At 41.9% G+C, this 15,084-nt stretch overlaps 1 protein-coding gene across 1 annotated transcript in view; it reads left to right on the forward strand.

Moving 5' to 3' along the window:
* Cpo (carboxypeptidase O) overlaps positions 1–15,084 on the forward strand; it is an 85,689-nt gene that overhangs the window by 38,982 nt on the left and 31,623 nt on the right. The window contains 1 exon segment of the mRNA XM_021163854.1: positions 14,327–14,390. Coding sequence (XP_021019513.1) covers positions 14,327–14,390 — 64 coding nt within the window.

Genomic DNA, 15,084 nt, shown 5'->3' on the forward strand with positions numbered 1-15,084 from the left:
TTTTTATTTTATGTGTTTTCATTTATTTTTAATCTATTCTTCTCTTATATGTTGAGCCACGATCTCAGTTTCCCCTCCCTCCATGCTTTCCAAGCCATCTCCCCCAGAATCCACTGCTCCTCTGTTTCCCTTCAGAAAAGAGCAGGCCTCCCAGGGATATCAACTGGACATGGAAAAACAAGATGCAATAAAATAAAACTAAGCACATGCCCTCATGTCAATGCTGGATGAGACCACCCAGAAAGAGAACATGGGTCTCAAGAGCAGGCAAAAGAGTCAGAAATACCCCCTCTCCGTCTGTTAGGAGGTCCCACACTCTCATACCAGGCGTACACCCAGGAGAAACCTATTACGCATTCTGGATAATGATCTTTTATCACTTTTTATAACTCTTGATCTCCAAATATTATTTGAGTGATATTACTCTAGCCATACAACCTTTGTATCTCTAGTGCTTAAATGTTTTATCTTCCTGTATGTGTTTCTGTGCTATTATCTGTCCAGTCTACTTCCAGATCTCTCTAAGATGGGGGAGGCAGGAAAGTGAAGAGATTAGAAAATGGCTCTCTTGACCAACAGTATTTGTATTTGGTATTTGTGTTCCCTTTCAAGTGCATGAGTGCCTGCATGCCTACTGTGCTTTGTGTGTATGTGCACATGTGTATGTATTCTGATTACATCAGAGTTCTTTCAAGGATTTGTTTACATTACCCTGACTGTCAGTGAATCTCTGACTTCTGCATGAAGATAGACCCATCTCTATGATGAATGGCCTCTATGCTGCCTTTAGCACTTACCCATCTGCTGGTGTCTGCTGCCTCAGCCTTTCCAAGATGGGTTCTTCCATCCTTTCCTTTTAAGGAGAAATTAAAAGACATTTTATACATTTTGCTTGGGATTCTCACCCAAAGCCAAAGAAATACTTATTTACATCTCCTTTGTTCTAACAATGCTGAAAGAGTTAATTTTCAAGGAACTGCCTCTAGTTACCTTCAGTGCAGCTAAGCAAATATGCCCCCACCATTCAGCTTTCTAGATGGGCTTAATGGATTCCAAATTCCAATGGAACATTACAAAACCTTCAAGAATATTTATGTTGAGGTCTCTTTCTTTGTCATGACACAGAGGTTATGGACACTCAGTGCTCCCTATAGAGAGATGGGGTTCACTGATGCTCCAAATGTTCCTATCTCCAGATCCCACCCTGATGATATCTAAAGAATCAACCGCATGGCAAGCCTTGCATTCCCTTTGTACAATACCTGATTATTCATCTCGCTTTGAGATGAACCGTTCTCAGTTATGTAATCACACACACAGAAAGAGAGAGAGAGAGAGAGAGAGAGAGAGAGAGAGAGAGAGAGAGAGAGAGAGAGAGAGAGTCAGAGACATAGAGAGACGAAAATCCCGAGTTTTAGGGCATAATGATGCAATAGCCTGCCTCTCTTCTCTACAAAAAACAATAAGATTATCCATAATTTACTGATGTGAAATGATCTGTCCTATAATACCAAGAGGAAAGAACAGATGTTGCTAATTTTCAAAAGATGGACATAGAAAAAGCATTTTTTTTCTTCATGTGTATGTGTGTGTGAAGGCCAGAAGTTAACATTGGGTGTCTTCCTCAATCACTTTGCTTAATGAAGCAGGGTTTCTTTCTCTTGTTGAACCCAGAGTTTGCAGACATAGCTACTATAGTCATATTGCCCTAAGAGTTCCCCTGTCTCTGCCTGCAGAGCATTGAGATTACACGTGGGCTGCCACACCCATCTGGCTTTTACATAGGTGCTGGAAATCTCAACTCTGGTCCTCACATATGCTTAGCAAGTACTCTATCCACTGACAGGTCTCCCCAGCTCCTCCCATATACTTTTGTTTGTATTCAGTAAAACACAGGAACTGGTTGGCTGCTTTTGAAGATAGCCAGGGATAGATTATGGTACATTTTTTGTATTTATGAGTGCACTGTAACTGTCTTCAGACACTCCAGAAGAGGGAATCAGAGGGTTGTAAGCCACTATGTGGTTGCTGGAAATTAAACTCAGGACCTTTGGAAGAGCAGTTGGTGCTCTTAACCACTGAGCCATCTCTCCAGGCCTGGTACATTTTTAATTTACAACTATACTTCCAAAGAAGACTTAAACACACACACACACACACACACACACACACACACACACACATACACACACACACATGGGAGGGAAAGCAGATGAAAGCTCTGCTTTCACAGAGCTTGAAGAGAGAAAAGACGAGCGATTGGTTGCTGTTCTGGATTCAAGATGGAGGGAGATGCTTCATGGTCTTTCTGTCAGGGTCGTGGCTATTCCATATTTTGGCTGAGATACCCTTCTCACTCTAGATTTTTATTGACACCCACAGATTTGTTTACAAGAGGCTGAGGACCTGCCTTAGAAACTTTGAGCTGTAGCCACAAATGGGTTCAGACATAGGACATGACTACTTGGTGAGATTTGTAAAGACCAAGGATTGCCTCTGACATAGCATGGAGAGGTTGTGTGTGGGGAGATGTGTGTGTGTGTGTGTGTGTGTGTGTGTGAAAGAGAGAGAGAGAGAGAGAAAAGTATTTGTGTTTGGTGTGTTTTTCATGCAGAAAATCGTGTGTGCCATATTCCCTGGGTTTGTGCCAAGCGTGAGGCTTGCTGAGGCCATGTTTGCTGTAGGGTTTTTTAATGAAGAGAAAAGCAGGGGAAAAGAGCCCTGACTTTCTCCTCTGTCTGCACTGCTCAGTTTTCCAGGCACACAAAGGTGGAGATCAATGGACAGTCCAGCAGGAGATGGGGAGTACTGGTGGCCAGTCATCAGCATGACTCTCCTGACAAAGCCTGGAGCCCTAGCTTAGTTAGAGAGAAGCAGCCCATGAGGACTGCTCCACTGGGATCTTCACAGGCAAGAGTGCAAGTGGTGAACGATGGACCCGCACCGTGGGGCACAGAGGACTAGTGTGGCCTGGAAGAGGCTGGTGGCTAGGGAGGCACCTGTAGCAAGCAGCCATCTTAGGTTTTTCCATGAACACATGGCCCACTTTCCTTTGGGAATCCCAGATAATTAGATGCAGGTGTGGGTGTGGGTTGAGTCAGAACCTACAATGTTCAGGATAACATTTGTAATCTCTTGTGTTATCAGTCATCATTATTATTACTTAACATGGAAGCTAATGGAGCCTGGAAATCTAATTACTTGCATGTTTTATTGTTGTTTTTTTTGTTTTGTTTTTAGTTGGCTTTGTTTTGTTTTGTTTGTATGAGAGAAATTTATATCTTAGCAGAGTAGTTAAGAGGAAAAAGTTTTAAGAAGTTGTGGAGAAAACAAGGACAGGTTGTGAAGTTCCTGGTCCCAAATGAGCAACAGGGACCAGGTGGGGAGACAGAATGCAAAGAAAGGTAACTTTCTTCTGAGGGAAGGGGCTGAAATGAAGAGCGATTCTCACGTATGGACTAGGCTCCTTCACTATAGTCGGAGGCTGTCCTCAGCTAAGAGACAATTAGGATAAATGAAAACAATGTGAGCAGTGGTCTAAGGAGGCCAATGGTGTGTCCATCCTTTTGGAGCTGACTCCAGAGCTACAAAGGGCTTATTGAATCATGCAAAGGGCTTCACTGACATTGAAGACCATGACTGATGAAGTAGCAGAGTCTTCCATGGCTTCCTAAGTCCTGATCTCAGGAGCCCTCCATTGGACTTCCTTGGCACTCAGTGCTCCCCCTCTAATTATTTTAATCATGTTGTGGTCCATTTTTGAATTCTATTCTTCCTACCACCAGTCAATCTCTGGGCCCTGAGAAGACGCTGCTCTCACTCATGTTGGTTAGGGTTAGGGCGAATTGGAAACTTAAGGGTTCTTTGGGAAGTCGGTTGGATGGTGTTTCGCTGGAGCAAACACATGAAGGAACATTTAGCTGAAGTAGATACAGGTGAAAGGATGTTCTGCAAAAGCAAGCATGTGAAAGGACACTTGATGAAGGATTCTTTTCTAACAACACACATGTATTGGTCTGCCTTACATTGTGTAATTGAGCTGCATTAGTCAGGACTCCATAGACAGAAGCATGTCTATGGAGTGTGCTGCAGTTTCTTGCTGCATTCTCAGACTCAGGCTGACTAGCAGTAATGTCAGCTGAGGCAGATACATGCTGAGGCAAGACATGTGGAGAACACGTGATGTTTGGCAAATATAAATAGGACTCCAGACAGTGACAGGGGCTGAGCTTGGCTTGCTGATACAGCTAACTGTGCAATGCTTGTGGGTCTCAAGTCTTTAATGATCTTCACTTCTCTAAGAGAGGCACAGCCAGGAACTTCTCTTGACATTCTTCTTGGTCCCTCCTGCTAACTTGAGCCAAGGCTGAGGCCTGGCTGTCTCTGCTAGGTAGTGCCACCACTGCTGATCTGTGTTTGCTATCCTGACTCTATTGAACTGTACTGCTGGTATATCCATGAAGTTTGTGAGTGAATCCAACTGTCACTGCTGACCTGTGAAAAGAACTGCTGATTTCCAGACACTACAGATAGGAGTTGTTCCAAAGGACCTATCTAAACAGGTTCATTTTCCCTGTATCCTTTCTTTCCCACTACCACTGGTGGGTGGTGGGATAAAAGGGAAGGTAAAGAGTTTAAGAACCATCATTAACAATAGGCATTGAAAAAATTAGTTCCATTAGGGTCCTTTCAAGTTAAGACGTGCTGTCCAAGGAAGGAGAGAGGCTCATGAGATGCAGTAGTCTCACACACTTCATAAGCCCAGGAAGTTCCTGAAGCAAGACTCATAGGCCACTGCAGGGTTGGGTAACAGTAAGTGAGAAGAAGAGAGTCTTGAATTCAGCTAACTGCAAAGCATGCAGGAAACTCTGGGGTGCAGCTTTTGTAAGTTGTCACTATAATGGGGAGAGCTTTTCAGTGAGGAACTGCCTTTGGGCCATCCACACTGCTTTAAGTAACCCAGATAAACTCAGTGGTTCACCAAACTGGTCTGGTAGAATTGTTGTTGGCTCTTTTGTTGGTTCCCCATCTAGGGTTGACAGACATGGCTCAGATCTCCCTGAGAGAAGTTTCTTGAGCACCAACGATGTCCTTCTGGGTTTGTTTCTTCTATTATTTATAGTCCAAAGTATATTGGGTACTCTGTGAATGCTGGATAGAAATGCATCAAAAACTATTCATGTGGCAGTTGTGAGCTGTCTTCTATGGATCACAGAAGCCCGGGGAGAGAAGCCGAGAGGAGATGATGTAGATGACCCAAGGTTATTTGTGGATTTGCAGGGAGGGTGTGACAGGAGGTGAAGGGTGGGAGCTGTGAAGGGTGTTGACCAGAGCCTGTTGACAAGATGCTCCAGTAGGGCTGGGTTGGGCAGCATGTGAAAGGTGGCCCTAATCCAGGAGGAGCCAGGCTGGGGTGAGGCCTTGGGAGGGAAGGGCTAACAGGAAGTGTTAGGGTTGAAGCAGGGATGAAGTATGACCTCTGGCTGGCCCAGTGTCCCCTGGTCCCTGAGCTCTGCTTCTAATGAATTCCTCACAATCCAATGGGCACTCCCATAGTCCAGGGCGAGGAGAGGAAAGATCTAGATAGTGAATAGATTCTATTTGGAAAACAGTCTTGTAAGACACAAGAAACAGGCATTAGAAATTGGCTGTCAAACTACAACATTGACATTAAAGTTTTACAGAAAACTTTTCTCTAAAGCAGTTGTTGTGGTTTAAATGTAATGTGTTCCCTACAGGTTCTTGTGTCTGAACTGGTCCTCAGCTGGTGCACTCTTTGGGAGAATTGTGGAACATTTTGGCCATGAAGTCTTGGCTTGTAGATAGAGAGCTACAGGATCCGAGCTTACGGGTTATGGTCAGCCCAGCCCCAGTTTCTGGTTCTCCCTTTCCCCCAGTCTTGTGTGTATGTATGTATGTATGTATGTATGTATGTATGTGTGTATGTGTTTATGCACATATGATGTGTACGTGCAAGTGTGTGTGTATGCATTCGCATACATGACACATGTGACAACCATGTGCATGCATTCGCATACACACACACATGCATGCACATGGTTGTCACATGTGTGTGGAGCCCATATGTAGACAGTGTCTTCCTCAGTCATTACAGCTGGCAAGTTCTGCTTGCCCCAGTATGATGTAACCAGCCACCCTATATACTGCTGCAATGGTGTCCCTGGGGTGAGCTGTTCCAGCCATGCTTTCCCTACCATAATGGACTGTGCTCTCAACCTACAAGCAATGATAAATCTTCCCTTCCTTAAGCCACTTCTTTCAAGTATTTTATCACAGCAATGAGAAAATAACTAACACAGTAGTTGAGAGACATTTACATAATCCTGCGGTTAAACTGTGCAATTCTTATAGCTTTTGCCCACAATCATTATATTGATTTTGAATATAGGTACACACTGAAGTCATCATTGTCAGTCTAGGACTTGGCACACAGAGGTGCTGTCCAGCAGGCTGACAAGTTCCAAATCATTCCCGAGCCTTGAGCTCATTAGTTTAGTAATAATTAGAACTCATTTCCACTGACATCTTAATCAGTGAAATTTATACACTTGCTCTAATGGCTTCCTCATGGTGCAGGTTTTGGGGTACCATTAACTGAATCCACCTCATTCAGATTCCTGAGATGTCTTACGGTGTGTTCATTTAGTTCTCCTATCAATTCCTTCCTGACGAGAATCTATCGTCGTGCTGTAATTCTGATTGCTGCCAGGAAAGACAGTGAGAGGTTGGAAATGGACCACAGAAGCCATGGCATATATGCCACGAGCAAACTAAAACACTGTCTGTTCTCTCTCTCTCTCTCTCTCTCTCTCTCTCTCTCTCTCTCTCTCTCTCTCTGTGTGTGATCATCTTTGATCTATTTCTAAACTGTGCACATTGCAGAAAATAAACAGTAATCCAAATGCTTCTTTGCCATAGAAATACAAATGAAGGGTGCTCAGTGGAATGCACTGGGCTCATTTCGTATCTGTTTGTAAATTCACTTCAAAGCCTCCTATTGCCTATATACATGTGGCTCTTTGATTTCTCCTTTGAAGTGGTTGTAACATCTCCTTGGCTCTTTCACTAATTGATGCAGTAAAGAAAAGCTTTGATCCATGACCATTTTATCTGAGTCTCAAGTTTTCGGTTTTTCTGTCTTTCTTTCTTATTATTTTTTTTAACCTAAGATCCTTTTACAACATCTAATTAAGCTTCACCTAGCACTGGACCAGAGATATAAGGAATGCGTGGCTTGAACATGTGAGGAACAGTTGTAAGCTATGTACGAATCAGGCCAATGGGTAGATATAATACCAGAGAGCCCAGGTGGCCATTGGATCAGAGGGGAAATAAGAGTTGGAATGAATGACAGAGATGATCAACTATAACTCTTGCCAACAAAAGGAAGCATTGAATCTGAGGAAAGCTATGGCGGGAGTCAGCATGACCTGTTTAGAGTTGTTTACTCTCCCAAAGCCTAGATGAGAAAAACTCCATGGTTAAACTTTATTCAGCTCAGTGCGATGAAGCCAGGGGTTCTTATACTCAGCCACCTGTTAAAAACAGCTAAGGAAATATAAGAAATACTGATTTCAGGGACCAACCCCAGGAACTCAGCTAGAATTGGTCTGAGGAGTAGGGAAACAGAGAAAGCTCCTCAAAAGATTCTAAAATGAGACAAGTTAGGGAACTCTCGAGCTGTGGAATGTGTAACCTGGCTTGCTGTAACCCTCCTGCTGGTGTTATGAGAGGAGTTTCACCCTTGTTTTACAGACCAGGGCACAGAGGCGTGGTGGGAACAAATGATTTCTCTAGAAGGGCGTCTGTGACTTGCTGGTGAGAAAATTCAACGGACAGAAAGCTGGATTAGTGCTAAAGGGTTTGTGGGTAATTTCTAACAATGGCATTATGATTATGGAAATAGAGCTAACTCATGCAGCAAATGTTTACCAGGTGCTATGCCAGACTCTGTCGGGGGGGTGGGGGGGACTGAGAAATGAAATGGTGTTCAAGGCAGTCTGTAGCATTGCTCTAATGAACTCAGGCTGGCATGAGGATGGGGGGGGGAACTCTTCTGTTTCCTCAAAGAAAAAATATGTAAATAGGAGAGTCATTTAGTGGTGGAGCCTGGGTTCTGTCCCGAGTCCAAAAAAAAGAAAAGAAAAGAAAAAAAAAAAAAAACAAAACAAGATATAAAGCAGAAGGGCTCCACCCTGAGAGAATAGTGAGTATAGTGATAAAATATATATATTATTATATGTTATATCATATATAATGTATTATATATGAGCTATTATATATGATATTATACATTATATCATATATCATGTATCATATGTCACATATCACATTTATGTTATGTTATATGTTAACTATCCTGTATCCTATATTTTGTATTATATATCATATACCATATACTATATCATATATTGCACATATATGTAGTTTTATATATGAAGGTGTGGTGGTATATGCTTGTAAGCCCAGTGTTAGAAGACAGAGAGAGGAGGAAACCTGGGGACTCAGTGGTCAGCCAGTCTAACCTACTTGGCAAATCCCAGGACAATGAAAAACTCTGTCTCAAAAACACAAGGTATATGGCATTTGAGGAATGTCAGCCGAGGTTGTCCTCTGATCAGTGCATTCATGCAGGTGTGCCTGCACAAACATGCACAAGCCCAGGCATACATGCAAGAATGGACACACAAATGTTAAATCTCAGGATAGAGTCTGATAGTCTACCCAGGACCTGGGGATGCAGAGCTAGTCTACCTATGTATGAATTCTAGAGCTTAGATCTTAACGAGTTGCTTCCCTTATTGCTGTGACAAAGTACCTTGAGCTAGGTAACTTACAGACAACATAAATTTACTGCTCACAGGTTCAGAGGCTGGAAAATTGAAGATCAGAGAGCCAGCAGATTCCACATGTGGGGAGAGATGGAATTCTCTGTTCCAAAGATGGCACCTTCTTCCTGAGTCCACATGTGACAGAAGAGGCAAGCACACCCCCCAACTACTTTTTTATCATATTCCAGAAGGTTTTGCTTCCATGACCCGATCACACCCCTGCCAACTGCCCCATTTCCTAGCACCTTTGCATTGAGGATTTTTAGACTAGGAATTTGGGGGTGGGTGGAGACACAAACAATCAGCCAATTTTGGTAACAGCTCTGCCAGCCTTACTGAGAACTCCACAGCTTATTTTAAGTGAAGGGAGCTCAGGGCGGGGGTGGGGGTGTCAACAGAAACAGGCAGTGCATAGGAAAGAGCAGAGGATGCTCACCCGCCATGCCCAGAAATAGAAGCAGCAAGCTTGTGATATCTGTGTCATCTCAGGGTGTGCAGTTGAACTTCTTGAGTGTGTTTGTGTTTATTATTAAAGCCCATAATGGTTTCGACAGCAGTTATTTTTCTGTGTATAAAATTAATGGGAGTCTCATTTTCTCTCCTTTTATAGAAATCATTTTAGAGATTATAGGGTAAATTTGCAGAAAAGGGAGTATATGAATTACATCAGATTAAGGGTATTTTTATAGAAAAAAGTCAATTATGCTGGAGGGGGCTGTTACTTAATAAACAGAGCTAAGATGAAGTAGAGCATACATGGCTGATTTTAGTAGCTAATGTCTAGCTCATTCCAAATACACACTGCATTTAAAATCTTTCTCTCTCCCTTTCCTTCTCCCCCTGCCTTTTTTCTTTCCCTCCACCCTCTTTCTGTGTTTGCATTGTGAGCATGTGTGTGTGTGTGTGTGTGTGTGTGTGTGTGTGTGTGTGTGCATGCGCGCATGTGTGAGTGTGTTTGGGAGCCCCCAACCATTCTCCCATTTTTAGGAAAAAACAATCTTCAGATGAACACTAAAGTAAGTTCTATAGTGATGAAGAAGAAAGCAGATCCAGCAATCTGCCCTGGGGAGTTTGGTTTTTCCTTTCTGTATTGTGTGGTCTCTTGTTGGAATTACCCTTCGTGGACCCATAATCCAATTGCAGCCCATTGTTATTAGTGTCGGGATAATTATACCATGCACGGCGATGGTTTCCCAGTCTTTGGAGGGCTTTCCCCTGCATTATTCCTTATAATTTACTCCACAAATACAAGTGTGAAGCAAGACAAGAATAATTTCCTTTTCTTTATGAAGGAAGACAGGTGAAACTTGCCACAAATCACATGGCTGATGAGATGGCAGAAGCAGAATGAGAGGCCAGGGCCTGCGATTCCTAACCTGGGGCCTCTCCTTTGTGCTTGCCCTATCTCATACTGTACTGAGATTCTGACCATGCATACCTGTCAAAATCTGTAATGACCCTGCTGCATATATCAACAAAAATAAGACATATGGGACAATAAACCTGGAGCAAAATTAAGAAGAAGGAAGAAAATCTGTAGTTGGGATGTCTTTCTGTTAAGCACCTAAATGATGGACAGAAGCAGAGCCCCGGAATGATAATCTTTATCAAGCTTTCTAAGGGGCAGCATCTTGTGCAGTGAGGCAGAAGTGTTTCATTGGAAAGCTAGGTGGTGGCTGATGCTGACTGAAATACTGTCCAGCTGGGAAAGTGATGGAAATGTGCCCAGTGGCTGATTTCCGGTGATTGCCTTTACTGCTGTTCCATGCCCAGGCAGATTGCTGAGGGGCCTGTAGAACAGCCAACCTCCTCTGGGAATCTCCCCAGCTTCCTGTGCTCCGCCTCTCCATTGTTCTCTTGGGAGTACACACTTCTTCCCTGAAACTCCTTCTTTCTGATGATCCCAAAAGAAGATATTGTCAAGGACCAGGGAAGGACCAAAATCTATCTACACCAAAAGGTCGACGGCTTTGCCCATGCCACATGGAAACTGGAAAAACTAGGGCAAGTGAGAAGTGACTTGGTGAACATTTTTTCTTGTCTTTTCTTGTTTTCCTTTTCTTTCTTAAGCCAACTAGTGTGGTATGCTACTTAGTTAGCATATGACTTTCTGTAGCTCGTTGGCTGTGGTTTGAAAGCCTTGGCCATATCGAATGATCTCAGTTATTTCCAAACTTCAGTTTTATTTCTGCATATAATCATCTACAAAGTCCACAGAGGTTCTTGTAACTCCTGGTGAGTTATATTCATTAATTTTTCCCCTTGTCCTAACCTCTGGCTGGTGTGTTGACTAGATCATGGGAGAGGCGGATGCCAAGAAAGTATTTAACATGGAAAAGACTTATAATGGGTAGGGTGGTTAAAATCATTATAAAAGATGATGAACAGAGAGCTGGAGGAAGGTGGAAAAAGAGAACCTATCTGTAATGCAGATGTGTCAGCTGTGACAGAGAAGAAGAAAAGACAATGGGGTAGTAAGTATCCTGGCTAGTGTTTTTGTTAACTTGATACAAGTTTAGAGCCATCTGGAGAAAGTAACATCAATTAAGAAATGACTTATGCTGGATAGTTTTGTGTCGATTTGACACAAGTTAGAGTCATCAGAGAGGAAGAAGCATCAATTGAGAAAATGCCTCCATAAGATTAAGCTGTATTAAGTCTAGAGGGCTTTTCATTAATTGGTGCTCGATGAAAAAAGTCCCACCCTATTGTGGGTGGTATCATCCCCACCCCTGAGCTGGTGGTCCCGGGTTCTATAAGAAAGCTGGCTGAGCAAGCCATGAGGAGCAAGCCAATAAGTAGCGCCCATCCATGTCCTCTGCACCAGCTCCTGCCTCCAGGTCCCTGTCCTGCTCGAGTTCTTGTACCAACTTCCTTTGTTGATTAACAGTAATATGGAAGTGTAAGCCAATTAAATATTTTTTCCCAAACTTGCTTTTTTGGTCATGGTGTTTCATTGCAGCAATAGAAACCCTAACTAAGATATGCCTCTATTAGACTGGCCTATGGGCAAGTCCATGGCGGGAGGGACCTTTTCTTGATTAATGATGAATATGGGAGGGCCCAGCCCACTGTGGCAATTCCACTCCTGGGAAGGTAATTCTGGATTATATTAAAAAGGTAGCTGAGAAAGCCAGCAAGCAGAGATCTTTTATGGTCTTGATTTTTAGTTCCTGCCTCCAGAATCTTGTCTTGACTTCTCCCTAAGACTTCCCTCAGTGATGGACTGGGACATGGAACTGTAAGATGAAATAAACCCTTTCCTCCCCGAGATGCTTTTGGCTATGGTGTTTATCACTGCAACAGAAATTTAACTAGGACATAAGGTTATTAAGGCCTCCCAGCTGTGGCTTGGCCCCAAGAAGATGGATCCTAGAGCTGTCTGCATTGGTAGCTGCCACGGTGAAGCCCTGTCACACCCTGTGCTCAGTCATCATTTCGGGCTATCCATGCCCTACACATCCTCAGCCTGAATCCTGATTCAGATTCTCAAGACTGCCATAGCCAGAGACCAGAAACAGTTTCTCTCTTGACCATGGATTTGAGTTACACACTGCTTAGCAGTTGGGAGAACAAAATGGACCCTGGTAGCAAGGTAAAAACTCACCTTCATATGTACTCATAGAGGTTCAAGCCTCTCTGACAAGAGCAGAGATACTGATTTCCCCATGCACCTGTCTGTCCATCCATTCTTCTGTTCATTTGATGCTTTAGATAATAGAATCAAACCTATTGAAAGTGAGCTCATCTGTCTGAGCCTGAGCCCCTAACCACAAACAACAGAGAGCCTGCCATAGTTCCTGCTTGATTCTTGCTAGTGCTTTGTGTTACTGTCAAACACATGTTCTAACCTCTTTGATTCCATATTCTGGGCACAGTAAATAATGAGCTTTAGCACAATGTCCTTGTGTTCAGGGTCAAAGATAGCAACTAAGTTGTGGCAGAGGTGGCCAGCTGACTTGGCTATGTGCCTTCTAATTCCTAAGTCACTGAAGCTGTTGGCTTTCAAAATAACCCTGGCCTTTGGTAATAATATTTCATATCAGCTTCTCTCCAACTTATATGGCAACCTGCCATGCATTGTAGAGTTCAAAGAAATCACAGACATTATTTCAAGAGCACATTATTTTGGGGGAATAGAGATGTTGGAAATATTTAGGGTTTGGCAGATAATAAAAATAGTTGGTTTTTATTATTATTTATTATTATTAACAAACATTTCTATCGATTATAATATAGTACTCCCTTAAATCAGGTGTTTGTAAACCCCTTTCATTTCTTTCATTCCATTATTTAGTCAACCAAAGAACACATATCTGCACAGTAGGGACCAATCTTCCCACCACACATATATCCATTCCCCCCAACAGTGTTTGTATTTTGGCAGGCTTTCTCTCGTGAGGCTTAAAGAATCACATGTGTTTGTAGGCATTTTATCAAGTAGTTTAAAGAGCATAAAACTTGCAGTCATAATTTTGGAAGTAAATTTTATTGTTATGGCTTTAAAACACAATCAAATAAAAGCAAGAATTCCATTAGTAGTTGAATATTGTGATAATAGAGTTGAGAATAAATTTTATTGCTATAGGAACTATAAAACAGCAATAATAAAAACACTATTATTGTGAATAAATTGTATTGAGATGACTAACTAGAAAGCTATAAAACACGATGATAAGGGGTAATCTAATCACCAGGAAAGACGTGATAATAATTCACCCTTGTTAGCAAGGAGCCTGAGGTTCCAGCTCATTGGCCTTGAGGCTCTGGGTTACTGCCTGCATTCCATAAGGTTACAGAAAGATAATCTTTGGCCAGTGGGGTTGGCAGGAGACCACATATTACAGTAAAATTGGACATGGGGATTCGGGAAAATCCAATTATCAGTGAGTGTTAGGAAAAGCCTGTGTAGTAATGCCAAATGCCTTCACGAGACATTTGGGGTGGGAGAATGTTTACAGAGTTTTCCTGACAGTTTTTATGTATTATTTGACTGTGTGCTTTCATGTATTTAAAATGTTTTGTTTAGATTATTTCAGAATAACTGAGTAGAATTGCATTTCCATTGAGGGATGTCTGTGAGCTTACCTTTTCTGTGAAATGCCTGTGCACCTCATTGCTAGTTATACATCTGCATTGCATCCCAGTGTGCATCCTCAGTCCTGGACCCATCCATCTGTGGAGGTGAAAGTCCCATTGGCACCTGTATTCCAGCATTCACAACACCAAGGATCCTGCCCCCATCTCTTCCTTCAGGCGAGAGGAAGAGTATTGTGGGTAAAATGTTTTTCACTATTTAAAAAGATATATGAGCCTGTGATGGCATTTATGACATCAGCACTCAAATCTGTTCTTGCTGACATGTCCTCTGATGTACCTTATCTTGACTTTCTAAACCAATATCATAACACACTATCAACAACAATGATAAACTGGATGGACAGGGGCTCTGAATTTTCTTTATCTTCTTGCAGAACAATGGAGCTTCTATTCTGGACCCTTTGCCTTTTGAGTCTGCGGCTCCTGTGACCATGATAGGTGGGTGGGATATGAGAAGATGGACCAACTTGTGGTTTCAGTTGTTTAAATAAAAATATTTAATTTTCTTTATTATCAGTGGAGCTGGTCCCTACCTCCTTCCTATTTATGTGTATCACCTTGAAATGGTAATAGCTGAGGATACTAAAGTTTTATCATTGAAAATTACTCTTGGAATCCTTGAATAAATTTCTAACAAGTATTTCCTCACCACTAGATATGTTATGTTTTATGAGTGGGAAAAGGAAATTATAATAAAACTTTTATCTCTCTTATTTTCATAGTGCCTCAATTAGTAAATCATATTGCTCTAGTTAGTAAGAAAAATGTTTAAAATCATCAAATAATTTCACTTAGAGACAATCACTGTTAATGTTCCTGATAGATAGCTAATTATGTTTAGAATACTATTGCTAAGATTACAGTTAAATCACGGTAATTTTCCTATGATATTCGTGATTCATTTATAACATATTGCAATTGTTAATAATATCCCATCATTTTGGTTAACTTTTATTTTTATAATTTTACAAATAATGTCATGATGATCAGTCAGGCAATTTCTTTCAAATTTTTGAATGGTATACTCTAATGTAAGTTATAGGATGTGCAATTATAGGGTTAGGAAAATACATTTAAGCATCGTACTACAAAATGGCTTGATTAAAGGCTGTACCAGTGCATATATTTAACA

Source organism: Mus caroli, chromosome 1, assembly GCF_900094665.2.
Source record: "Mus caroli chromosome 1, CAROLI_EIJ_v1.1, whole genome shotgun sequence".
NCBI classification, from domain to species: Eukaryota; Metazoa; Chordata; class Mammalia; order Rodentia; family Muridae; genus Mus; species Mus caroli.